The sequence below is a fragment of the Orycteropus afer genome, unplaced genomic scaffold (assembly GCF_000298275.1).
Source record: "Orycteropus afer afer isolate SDZICR_OR568_19922 unplaced genomic scaffold, OryAfe1.0 scaffold00098, whole genome shotgun sequence".
Classification (NCBI taxonomy): domain Eukaryota; kingdom Metazoa; phylum Chordata; class Mammalia; order Tubulidentata; family Orycteropodidae; genus Orycteropus; species Orycteropus afer.
In genome coordinates, this window is record NW_006921685.1 from 9,878,559 (window position 1) to 9,892,413 (window position 13,855).

General features: G+C 38.6%; 1 protein-coding gene across 1 annotated transcript in view; it reads right to left on the reverse strand.

Moving 5' to 3' along the window:
• LOC103198651 (afamin-like) overlaps positions 1-9,720 on the reverse strand; it is a 78,376-nt gene extending 68,656 nt beyond the window's left edge. Inside the window, exons 1-7 of the mRNA XM_007942821.1 lie at positions 9,627-9,720; positions 7,197-7,245; positions 6,719-6,851; positions 5,797-6,008; positions 4,420-4,552; positions 3,732-3,829; positions 2,197-2,326 (exon numbers count right to left, since the gene is read on the reverse strand). Of these exons, the coding sequence (XP_007941012.1) occupies positions 2,197-2,326; positions 3,732-3,829; positions 4,420-4,552; positions 5,797-6,008; positions 6,719-6,851; positions 7,197-7,245; positions 9,627-9,720 (849 nt within the window). The remainder of the gene's footprint in view (positions 1-2,196; positions 2,327-3,731; positions 3,830-4,419; positions 4,553-5,796; positions 6,009-6,718; positions 6,852-7,196; positions 7,246-9,626) is intronic.
• Between the last annotated feature and the right edge of the window lie 4,135 nt (positions 9,721-13,855).

The window sequence follows — 13,855 nt, forward strand, 5'->3', positions numbered from 1 at the left end:
AATGGAGTGTGTCAGGGTTGTATCCTTTCCCCATACTTATTCAATCTATATGCCGAGCAAATAATCTGAGAAGCTGGACTATATGAAGAAAAAACGTGGCATCAAGATTAGAAGAAGAATTATTAACAACCCGACATGCACTGACGATACAACTTTGCTTGTTGAAAGTGAGGATGACTTGAAGAACTTATTGATGAAGACTGAAGAATACAGTTTGCAGTATGGATTACATCTCAATATAAAGAAAACAAAAATCCTCACAACTGGACCTATAAGCAGCATCATGATAAATGGAGAAAAGAATGAAGTTGTCAAAGAGTTCACATTGCTTGATTCTACAACCGATGCCAATGGAAGCAGCAGTCAGGACATCAGACAATGTACAGCACTGGGCAAGTTGGCCGCAAGGGACTTCTTTCAAGTGCTGAAGAGCAAAGATGTCTCCTTGAGGACTAAGGTGTACCTGACACAAGCCATGATATTTTCAATTGCCTCATATGCATGTGAGAGCTGAAAAATGAATAAGGAAGACTGAAGAAGAATTGATGCTTTTGTGTTGTGATGCTGGTGAAGAATGTTGAAAGTACCGTGCACTGATAAAAGAACTAACAAATCTGTTCTGGAGGAAGTGCAGCCAGAATGCTCTTGGAAGCAAGAATGGCCAGACTTTGTCTTACCTACTTTGGTCACGTTATCAGAAGTGACCATTCTCTGGAGAAGGATGTCGTGCTTGGTGAGGTGGAGGGTCGACGAAAGACGGGAAGGCCCTCAACAAGATGGATTGACACAGTGGCTGAGGTGATGGGCTCAAGTACAACAAGGATCGCAGAGCTGGCATGCGACTGGGCGGTGTTTTGTGCTGCTGTGCATAGGGTCGCTATGAGTCAGAGACAACTCTAGGGCACCTAACAACAACAACAACGAACTGGTCAGATGGAGTCTGGGGACCCCTGAGACTATGGCCCTGGGATACCCTTCAGGCCTGGGATAGGACTCACTCCCAAGGACTGACCCTCTGCCCAACAGTAGAAAGTATTACATGCAGAACACCCAACTCAAGGCGATGCACCCACCTACTCTACGGAGATACACCCCTTGGAGCAATCAGCCATAGGGCACCAGAGGGGCACATTCACATGGAGGGAAAACAGGACAAACAGGAGTGCATAGTTAAGAATGGCCTGGGCATGGGGGGGGGGAAGGCCACAGGGAAGTGGGGGAGGAGAATGAGCTAGGGTTGAGGATGGCAATCAGCGTGTGAAATCAAATGTACACGAACTGTTGAATGTAAAACAAATTCTGTCTGTAAATCTGCACCCAAAGCATAATTTAAAAAAAAAAAAGGAAAGAAAGAAGAAAAGAAATGTAAAAGATATTAGTCAAGCAAGCAAGAGAAGGAGAGATAAGGGAAGAGAGATCCCAAGCCACATGAAGAATGCCCAGAAAATCAAGCCCAGAAGAGACAAGGATCTTTCTCCAGAGTTCACAGACAGAAAGCTTTCCCCTAGAGCTGGTGATCTGAATTCAGACTTCACATCTCCTAAACTGTAAGAAAAGGAATTTATCTTAAAGTCAGCCACTTGTAGCATTTCTGTTATGACAACATTAGATAACTAAGATAATGCCCTTAGAGAATTACTTTTAAAATAAATATTGTTTGTAATTAAGATATTACTTATGCCACTCCTCAGAAGGAAGGTTGGGCAATCCTACTTCTATAGTGATACTGCCTCGGAAACCCAAGGAGGGGTCGCTATGAGTCGGGCCGACTCGACGGCAAACAACAACAACAACAACATTCCTAAATAGCCTAAGGAAGCTCAGGAAAGCAGCTATTAAAAAACATAATGGCAACAAGTCATTCCCTGTGCTTTCCTATTAATTGGTAACATCTGTAAGAGAAGATTTGCCATGTGCAAAAAAAACCTTCAATCTAGCCTAAGTGGATTTTCAAATATTCTAAATTTCTGAAGTTTTATTCCAAGGACATTTAGTCATATAAAATACAGTCTTCTTAATAATCTGAGGTGGGATGTGAGGGGAAAACAACTATAAAAACTTTGGAAATCCATTTAACAATTTATTAATATTCTAATTTTATTGCGGCAAAGTAGATACACATCAAAGCCAGAATGGGGAAAAAAAAAAATGGCTGCCCCAAATCCCTCCTTTCACTTGGCTTTAGAGAATATTTACCATTCCACGCATGCAGCGCACAACATCCCCTTCACAGCATCCACCGTACTGGGAAGAAATTTCTCCTACAAGGTAGGTAAGTTCCTTAAATGCAATCCTGGGGAATTTTTGGCTAAGTTCAGCAATGTTTCTGGAAAGAGAATTGATAAACCACTGAAACAGTTTGAATAAGAGAAGTTCTTTGCAAATACAATAAAAAACAAACCAAACTCACTGCCATCAAGTCAGATCCAACTCATAGCGACCACTCCTTGGGTTTCTGAGGGGGTATCTCTATGGAATTAGATTGCCCAACCTCCCTTCCAAGGAATGGCTGATGAGTATGAACCACCAACCTTCAGGTTAGCAGTCAAATGCCTTAGGCACTACACCACCTGCAAAAAGCATTGGTCTCTGTCTTTTTCACTGCTGTTTTCACCAAATAGCTGTTTGTATGCTACATGGCTTGCAAGACCACTTTTAAAATTCTTTACTGTTATTATAGGACACTCAAGCAATGGTATTTTGAATTGTGTCATATGCACATGAAAGCTGAACAATGAATAAGGAAGACCAAAGAAGAGTCGATGCTTTTGATTTGTGGCGCTGGCAAAGAATGCTGAGAGTACCATGGACTGCTAAAAGAACTAACAAATCTGTCCTGGAAGAAGTGCAGCCTGAATGCTTCTCGGAAGCGAAAACGGTCAGACTTCATCTCCCTTACTTTGATCATGTTGTCAGAAGCTACCATTCCCTGGAGAAGGATATCATGCTTGGTAAAGTGGAGGGGCAACAAAAAAGGGGAAGGCCCTCAATGAAATGGATTGACACAGTGACTGCAATGATGGCTCAGGTATAGCAAAGATTGTGAGGCTGGCACAGGACCGGACAGTGTTTCGTTCTGTTGTACATAGGGTTGCTATGAGCCGGAGACAACTTGAAGGCACCTAACAACAAAAACAACAACAATAGGGCTCTGGGTCAAAGCAAGGAGAGGCCTGAGAGATGGAGATATATACTCTCTCCCATAATTACCGCAGCATAACACAAGGTATAAGGGCCACCACCTCCTGCTTTCAGCTTGGGGCAGGCATAGCTAAGCCATCACAGGACTGTTTTCTGCTGATATATTTGAAGTCTCACAACTTTTCTCAATGTATTGCTCTACCACCATTACCAGTTAATTTAGGTTGTTAGCAGTAGAGATAAAATGTATCCTTAAAATGTTGTCTCTTACTCTTTAAGGGCAGAGAGAAATAAATAAGTCCTGTCTAAAGCATTTGGTTTCTGGTTGGGGACTCCTAGACATGTTAAGATTCCTAACTAACAAAAAAAATATGTATCCCAGAAAAGCCCCCCCTTCTCTTTGGGATCTCCTACCTCCCAAGTATTCTCTTATCCTGACCTAATGTCACATGGCCACATAGACTAAGACCAACCTCAAAATTCCTGGGGAACCAGAAAGAGTATAAGTAAAAAGTAACCAATCATTATACAAAAATGAGATAGAGACAAGAAAATACAAGTAGAGCCAAGATATATATTATACAACTCACATAGAGTTTAAGGTTTTTGGTCCAAATCTCATAAATGCCCCACAGACAATTTTTTCATAAGCAGAATTTTCTTTTAAATAGTGTATGACAGGTGGCGCCTGAAAGAGAAAGAGAAAATTCTATTGAAGCAAGAGTAAAACACTACCATTGTCTTATTTTTAAAAAAACTACATATCAAAATATTCTGATACTTGCTCAGAAGCAGAAAATCTATTATTTTTATTATAGTAAATTTACATATCAAAATAAATATGAATTTCTGGCCTTCCTGATGACTGAATTATATCTTGTGGGAAGGTACAGGGTGTTCATTTCATGCAGCACTGTGCTATGAGCTTAGCCATCCTTTCTGGGAAAATTCCATTTTATGGGAAGCCAAAAAGAACTTCCTAGGATATAAAGTAAAATGGTCATCTTTCCTCTGACTATTCACACCCTAGGATATCTTTCAATTTACAAAGAAGACAAAGCCAGAAGAGAGAACCTGGAAATGGAGAATTCTCTCTCAGCGGTCTCAGGTCATGAGAACACTTAGATCAGCAACTTGAGACTGATGTTTGAAAACCAGTGAAAGCAGCAACAGAGTCTCATAAATGGTAAGCAATCCATTTGCTCTGATTCAATATTAAGTGAGGATTTGTGGTATTGGGGACTCCTTATCCTTTTATGAAATAAATGCAATACTCACCCTTGTTTGAAAGCAGCGGGCTATGTCTTGTTGTGTACAACATGTGTTAGCCACCTCCTCAAAACGAGCAGCAACAATTAGAAGGGTAGGGGCGAAAAGAAAGGGGTTTCTCCTAGCAACTTCATAGATATACCTGGGGAAAAAAGGGAAGGAACAAGAAAGGAAGTAGACAAGGGAAGGAAAGGGAAGGCAAAAGGGAATTGAAAGGAAAGATAGGAAGAGGTAAGAAAAGCAAGTTGCAAAAATGAAAGTAAGACGAAGAGTTTACCATAATAGAAGTCTTCAGAATAAGGCAGTATTATCCAGTCCCCAACTGTTATGAATTGAATTATGTGCCCCTGAATATATGTGTTGTGAATCCTCTATGCCTACAGTTATAACCCCATGTGGGAAGGGTTTGTCTTTGTAATGCATGCAAATGAGGTAGGGTGTATCTGGAGTCAATCTCTTAAAATACAAAGAAATTAAACAACTGAGCTGAGAGAGAGAGATGGGGTAAAATAGATCCCAAGAAACATGGAGAGCTCCTTGGAACTAGGAAACAGAAGCTGAAGAGACAAGAACTTTCCTCCACAGCCAACAGAGACAGGCTTTTCCTAGAGCCAACACCCTGAATTTGGATTTCCAGCCTCCTAAAACTGTGAGAAAATAGATTTCTGTTTGTTAAAGCCATCCATTTGTGGCATTTCTGTTATAACAGCACTAGATAACTAAGACACCAATAAAATACCTTTAGAGTTCTTATCACTGAAGTTGCCTACTTGAAAAATAAGGGTCATTATTGTAGTTCTAATCCTCAACACCACACCCTAGAACATGGCTACTCTCCTTCCTTCCCATGTTGTCAAAGGTCAGCATCTCTCCCTTCCATGTCCAATCACAGCTTCACTCTCCTCCTCAGGTGTAGGAGTCACACATTTAAACTTATGTTTAAATAAATGGGATTAGGGTTTCCAATGAGCATAATAGCTTTCCAGAAAAAAAGTCTCTGCTTCTAGAATGACTGCAGTATTGAAAAGAGATATTTGCTAAATATCCAGTAATGTAATTTTTACCTCAGTAAAAACTGCACCTTCCTCTTAGGCAGAACATTTTATTTTGTCCACAGTGCTTCCTAGCAATTTGGCACAGTTCACACTCATCTAGGTTATCACATTAGTAGATATATAACATTAATGGAAGAATTTTGTAATCAGAGTCCATATCCTATTCATCTTTCTGTCCTCAGAACTTAGCACAGAATCTGACACATTATACATGTGGAATGAATGAAACCATCAATCAATGAATGTAGCCATGTTCCTTTGGGATAGAGATTGGATAGAGTCTAAGAATAATTCTTCAATCAGATAATTTTTCTACTAAAATTAAACTTACTTCTTTAAATAAAGGTCTTTCTTCTGTTGATAATCCTGGCATTTCTTTTCAGGATCCCCAATAGGGAAAGGAGGTAGAAATCCTACATCAGCTTTCTTGTTAGAGAGGAAACAAGATCTTCTTTCTAAGTCTCTTCTAATGCAGCAGTGTGAAAAATTATATTTTTGTGGCAGCCCCTCCACAGCACATATACTTTCTTGTAAAACATCATTCTGGACAACAAAGGAGAAAAAGGGTACTTTTTATTCATTGTAAAGCCACCTTCTTCTTTGCCTTCTGCGATGACAAAATGGACATAAGGAATGATCAAGGTGACCCATTGGGAAAGGGACTGCAGTTTTCCCACTATTATCTATGCCCTTGACAACCCTCCCACACTGTGGGAACCCTTCTGTGTCCTGTCCTCGGGCCTCTTAGTCTTTTACTGTTTCTTTGCTGACTATATATCCTTTCCATGATGGCTTTTCTCTTCATCTCCCAAATTGACAAGGATGTTGTGTTAGTGTATTGGTAAACTAGTTGGTAATGGTGGTTAACACTAATTTTCTAAGATGTACTTGGTGACTCTGTATAGAGGAGACCCAGAAAAGAGGGCATGACCGTAGAGCACATATCAAGAGAGGCAGCTTATATGTGCCTATACTTTGCCATATATATGATATGTCCATGTACTTTGCCAGGCTACTGGCTGCCTTCTCTGCCTGTATACATATCACATGGGCAGCAAGGACAAGTGCATCATAATACAAAATTTCATCTTTGCATCTCTCCTGGGGGAAAGTGACTTATCCTAAGATACCTAAGTTGGTCAAAATAAAAATGAGGTGCATAAGGCATCTGCCTTTTCATATTTTCAAGGCAGAAATTCTCCAGTGTTGATGAGTGAGCATGTTTGTTTTAAAAATGCAAGCCATTTACTTACAGCTAATCTTGCACATTCTGGAAGTGTCTCATCAGGTAAGCATTTATCTCTGAGTTGTAACATCTCTTTTACCAGCACTTCCACTTCTTCAAAGGTTGCTTCTTGAACATATTGAGCAACTGCAATGACGGTGCTGCAACAGTCCACACAGAATACACGGTGGTCATCTGTAGATTCTCCATTAGCATACAACAAAAACTCATAGGAATATCCACTTGCTGACTACCCTCAGGAAATTATCTAAGAAGTGTGAAGGTTATAAATTTCACAGCTTCTAGACAGTTCAACCTCCTCATTTGAATTTTAAGGTTAATTCTGTACTTACTTTTTTAATAGTGCCTCTAATTAAATTATATTTGATCATCATTAACATTTTTGGAATATATATATATATATGTATGTATATATAAATGTATCTACATACTTATGGATAAAAATACAATAACATCATCATCAAAAATGGTTTAAAAAAACTCACAGAGATCCAACATTATCATCTATAAATTTCTGAGTGACGTGGAAATTGTCTGAAAAGCAAGGATATTTAGGTTATTACATATCCTGATATTTTAACATTTTCACAACAAAGATGTATTTTTGACATCTAAGTGCACAAAACAAAAATAGAAAACTGACGGTAGAAAATAATTTGGAATATTTCCCAAGAAGGAGAGAAGTCATGAACAACATATAAGATCTTAATCACATCCGATTATGTTCTCAAGAAATATTCATTAGGTTGAAAAAAAAAAAAAATTCATTATGTTGAATTGACCTAATGAATTAATCTCAAATTGACCAGATTTCAGATCTGTCATTGAAGGCTTCCCAGCCACAAATGTCAAGTACAAGAGCCATTTCCAGCTCTGGGTGCCACAAACAGTTAAGCACTCAACTACTAACCAAAATGTTTGCAGTTTGAATCAAGCCATATGCACCTTGGAATAAAGGCTTGGCCATCTGCTTCTGAAAAGTCACAGCCATGAAAGTGCTGCAACATGTGTGGCTGCCATAAGTCAGAACTGACTTGACAATGAGTAATGTTAATTTGGTCCCATGCTAAATGTCTATCATTTATGATTAGAGATGTAATTCAAAGATTCACTGAAATGGGATGGAATGGCATGACAGGGCCCGATGGATGAAGTCTTACCACACTGGTTGTCACTGCTAGCCAGACACAGATACTAGGTGATCTCTGGACTAGCTTAAAAGCATTTATTCCCTTTCAGTGGTCATATACTCATCAGAGTGGTTTACATTTATCCACAGAGACTACACTTATGGACTCACTACTTTTTCTGAAGTATTGTGCTGGACACTGTGAGGTAATCAATGATGACTGCAATATCTTCCCTGAACTTCAGGTTGCTATAAGCACTCTCACAGGAGTAATGACTTGTGCACATGAGTATAATCCAATACAGAATGACGTCAGGATAAGATGGAGGCCCTGAGTGGCGGTAACCAAAAGCTAGAGGTTCCAGGCAACCAAGAGGTGTCTTGGAAAAGCCTACTGATTACTTCTGAGAAATCAGCCATTGAAAATCCTATGAAACACAGTTCAGATCTGACACACACTGGTCATGATGAGTCAGAGTCATCTTAACCACAACTGGAAGTATATGACAGAAATGCTTTATGACTCTTAGGTGACTAATCAGAAAATCATTACAGTGGTGGCATATGACTTGAGTCTGAAAGAATGTATACTATTTCACCTAATAGAGAAATAAGAATTGTGGAGACAATTAAGTGAATCAAAATTCAAAGGTGAGAAATCTTGGAATCTGTTTGGGGAAAGATGATTAAACAATTTTGATAAGAAACTGGATCATAAGGAGGAAAGATGGGACCTAAGTATGGAAAGACCTTGGGTCCAGATTCTAGGTCTTGAATATAAAGCTAAGGAGTCTGGGCTTCAGTTGGAAGCTATGGAGAACCACTGAAAAGTTTATACATGACAGTAATATGATCATTTCCATACCTTAAAAAATATCAGTCAGGTAGTAGTGTATCTAATATGCCATATTCCCACAGTACCTAACAAATAAAAAGTGATAATAACTATTCATCACTCAGATGGATGGAAAAATGCAAGAAGGTCATTAGGAAATGTGTCCTGCTGAGAAATTGGGAGGCTCTGAATTTTGGCAGGTGTAATGGGAATAAAGAGGAAAACATACATGGAAAATACATTAAAGAGATGAAAATCAATAGAATTTTGCAACAGGTTGCTATAAGGGGCAAAAGAGATTGAGAATTCAAGAAAGTTTGCTCTTCTTCAAGCCCTGTGACTGGTCTCTTAAGTCAACAGGCACTGTGGATGATGACAAATTGAGTAGGATACAACCCACATCTTCAGGGCCATAGTGATGCTTATAGCACCTTCATTCAAGTTACAAAAACTTGCCCTTCTAGATGAAAGAAAGTATAAAAAGACACCATCCTTCTGGACAGGTGAAGTTCCAAGTGACTACTGTTTGGGTGGAAGAAACATATATCCCTTCTCAAGGCTGAAACTACCTGAGCCAGGCTTCTAGGAAATGCCTTGCCACACAAAAACTACACAGTCAGAGAAGAAAGTGGGTCCTGCATGCCTTCAAGGTATTTACCATCTAATTGGAAGATAAAATGAAAAGATCCAGAATAATTCCAACTCACATACATTTCTCACTGTTACCATAAACCATATACATTTGGTCACTGGTAATATGATCACAATAGGTAATATGACAACCAAGACATAAATTCTAGGAAAGTTAATTTGAAATTCCTGACAAGTATATATAAACAAGATGGAGGGAGAAAAAGCAAGTGAAGAATTAAATTGAAATAAAACAAGGTAAGAAAAAAAATTATTCCAATTTCAGCCATTCCTTACGTAACATACAAGAAAATTTCTTACCTACATCTGGAAGCTTTGTGGGCAGTGTTAGGGATTCAGTAAAAAAGAAACCAAGAAAACAATAAAAAAAAACTGTAAGTTTTAACTGTTTCATTTTTACAGAAATCACATTCACAAAGAGATAGTATGACTGGGGAAAATAAAGTTTTTATACTACGCTCTGACACCAACAGTAAAAAAGTAGCCTGTTTAATCTATTTTTTTATACCACATATTGATTTTCATTTGATTACACGGCAGAATTTTTGGCTAATTATTAACTTGGACAAAATTGTCACTGTGTTTCACTGAAAAAAAAATCTATTGAGTTAAAAAAAGAAAAAGAAAAGGTCCATAATACAAAATCAAATAGAAAAAAATCTTGAAATACTGTAAATGCTAAAGAGAAAAGGACCACAATAGCTAATTTCCCAAAAAAAGAAATACAACTAGGAAGATGCTAAATTTCATTGGTATTCAAAGGAATAAAGAATTCAAATTTTTAAATAATGCAGTTACAATTTCAAAAAGAGAAAAAAAAATGAGAATATTTAATTCTGGTAAACACGGAGGAAAACATGTACCCTCATATAATCAAAGTTTGGGAAAATAAGTTTATAATAAAGATTAAATATAACAAATAAAGAAAAATATCCATGTCCTTTGAACTAATCATTTAAATTCTGGGAACATGTATACTAACCAAAAGCTTGGGGGTTCAAATCGAGCCAGAGGCGCTTTGGAAGAAATGGTTGATATCTACTTCTGAAAGAACAGCCACTGAAAATTCTATGGGGAGCACAGTTCTAGTTTGAAACACATGGGATTGCCATAAGTTCAAAGTTACTCCACAGCAGTTGGTTTGGTTTTTGAACTAAAAATACGAATCTACGTATATATCTACTTGTAGATTATTATTACCATTAATGAAGGATTAAGTATGTATTAGTCTTCATCTTTGTTGCCTATAACTCTTGTGCTTCTCCAAGTGTCTTCCTTTGCCTTGATCATTTTGTGCCGACCTCTCCCTTATTATATATTGTCTTACCCTTCACCTAAGTTAATACATGTCCACGTTCTCATTAGTGGTTTATCCTTCCTTCCCTTCCTACCCCAGATAACCTTCAAAGAATGTTTCTTTCTGTATGTGTAAAACTTTTAGTGACATAGATAGATATCCAAGCAGAGCAGGGGAGGGAAGGCAAATGGGACTATACCCACAAATATTCATCAGTTTGACAGAGGAAACTTCTACGTATGTATTAACATGTGCTGCACATATATACATGAAGATAGCAGAGCACACAGGGGCAATGTTATGTACACTTATAACTAAACACTTTGGGGGAATTAATTACTGGGCCTGGGAGCTCAGGAACATAGTTTCGGGAGGCACTAGGTCAATTGGCATAACATAGGCCATAAAGAGTGTCTTACATCCTACTTTGGTGAGTAGTAACTAGGGTCTTACAACCTAGTGAGCAGCCATGTAAGGTGCCACTGGTTTCTCCCTGTCAAAGCAAAGAAGAGTGAAGAAAATCAAAGAGGAAATGGGAACAACCAGTCCAAAAGACTGTTGGACCAACTCCACCCTCCATGACTCTGACACCAGAAGAACTGCATGGTGCCTGAATACCACTACTGACTGCTCTGAAAGGGATCACAATAGGAGGTCATGGATAGAGTGGGAGAAAAATGTGGAACAAAATTCAAAAGGACAAAAAAAAAGACCAGGCTTACTAGTTAGATAGAAAATGGTGGAACCCTCAAGACTATGGCCATTAGAGACCTTCAGGCCTAGAATTGAACTCACACCCCAGTAGAGGAACTTTTAGCAAAACAATCTTGTTGCTGTTGTTAGGTGCTACAGGCTCCAACTCATACCAATGCTCTGTACAACAGAATGAAACACTGGCTAGTCCTGCACCATCCTCACAATCTTTGCTGTGCTTGAGCCCATTGTTGCAGCTACTGTGTCAATCCATCTCACAGAGGGGCTTCCTTTTTTTTTTTTTTTTGCTGCCCCTAGAAGCTCTGGTGGCACAGTACCTAAGGCGTTTGACTGCTAACCAGAAGGCAGGTGGTTCAAACACACCAGCCACTCCTCAGAAGGAAGATTGGGCAATCTACTTCCATAGTGATACCACTTCACAAACTCAAGGAGGGGTCGCTATGAGTCGGATCTGACTCAACGGCAGTAAGTATACTTTGCCAGGCATGATATCCTTCCCCAGGGACTGATCCCTTCTGACAACATGATCAAAGTTCAAGAGGCTAAGTCTCGCCATCTTTGCTTCTAAGAAACATTCTGGCTGTACTTCAAAGCCAGATTTGCTTATTCTTCTGGCAGTCCATAGTATATTCAGTATTGTTTGCCAACATGACAATTCAAATGCATCAATTCTTCTGTGGTTTTCTTTATTCATTGTCCAGCTCTCACATATATATGAGGTGATTGAAAACACCATGGCTTGGATTAGGCACACCTTAGTCTTCAAAGTGACAGCTTTGCTCTTCAACACTTTAAAGTGGTCTTTTACAGAAGATTTTTCCCAATGCAATATGATATCTGATTTCCTAACTGCTGCTTCAATGGATGTTAATTGAGGATCCAAGTAATATGAAATCTTTGACAGATTTCCACTTTTTCTCCATTGAGTGTGATGCTGCTCATTGGTCCAGTTGTGAGGATTTTTGTTTTCTTTATGTTGAGGTGTAATCCATACTGCAGAGTGTAGTCTTTAGTCTTCCTCAATAAGTGTTTCAAGTCATCTTCACTTTCAGCAAGCAAGGCTGTGTCATCTGTATATCACAGGTTGGTAACGAGTCTTCTTCCAATCCTGATGCCACATTCTTCTTCATATAGTCCAGCTTCTTAGATTATTTGCTCAGCATACAGATTGAATAAGTATGCTGAAAAGATACAACTCTGATGCACACCTTTCCTGATTATGAACTATAGAGTATCCCCTTGTTCTGTTTGAATGACTATTTCTTGGTCTATGAACAGGTTCCTCATCCAAACAATAGACAGGCCTTAAGGTGAACAATAACACCTGGGTGGTATGCACTTCTTCCAACAATCAATCCTATGAGATCAAAAGGGCAGCATTTGCTCAGGAATAAAGCTCAGAAGAGAGGAAGGAAAAGGAAAGAAGTATGAATGGAAATGATAAACACAAAGAAGAAATGCATTGTGAGAATTACAATCACAAAACAAAATTTCTGTAATTTTTTAATGAAAACAAATTTTGTCTATAAACTTTCACCCAAATCATAACAAAAAGTTTTAAAATCAATAAATAAAATAAAATTCTATATATGAAAGTATTTTAAGTACATGATTAAAAAAAGAAATCTATTTCTTAGCTTTGTCTACTGAAAGATCCTGAAAACAGTAACAAATAAGGAGCAAACAGCATATTTAGTGCACACATCTCTAAATGTTATTCTCTACTAAAAAGAATGAGTCCAGGTCTGGGACAAGAAAAGTGTAAGGTGAGCCTGGAACATCTTGCATAGAAAAAAAGGAAATGCTCAAAAACTGATAGGGCATGTTAAAACAAAATAGAAGCCAGTAAGGGGCTGGGAGAAGGGTGGGGGGGACATAATTATAGCTATTAATTTAAAAATAAAGGAATTCATCATTTATGTTTTGTTGTAAGGTGCCATTGAGTTGGTTCCAAATCATACTGATCCTATGTATAACAGAACATAACATTACCCGGTCTTGTGCTATCTTCATAATTGTTGCTATGTTTGAGGTCACTGTTGCAGTCACTGTGTCAATTAAGAAGGTCGTCCTCTTTTTCACTGACCCTTTATTTCACCGAGCATGATGTCTTCTTGAGGAATGGTCACTCCTGATAACATGTCAAAAGTCCATGAGACAAAGTATCACCATCCTTGCTTCTAAGGAGCATTCTGGCTTTACTTCTTCCAAGACAGATTTGTTCCTTCTTCTGGCAGTCCATGCTATATTCAATATTCTTTGCCAACACTATAATACAAAGTCATTGATTCTTCTTTGAACCTTTTTCACATGCATATGAGACAGGTGAAAATACCATGGCTTGGGCTGTTGTTGTTGTTGTTAGGTGCCATCAAGTGGTTTCCAACTCATAGCGACCCCATGCACAGCAGAACAAAACACTGCCCAATCCCGCACCAGCTCCACGATCCCTGCTATATTCGAGCCCATCATCGCAGCCACCATGTCAATCCATCTCGTTGAAGGCCTCCCCCTCTTT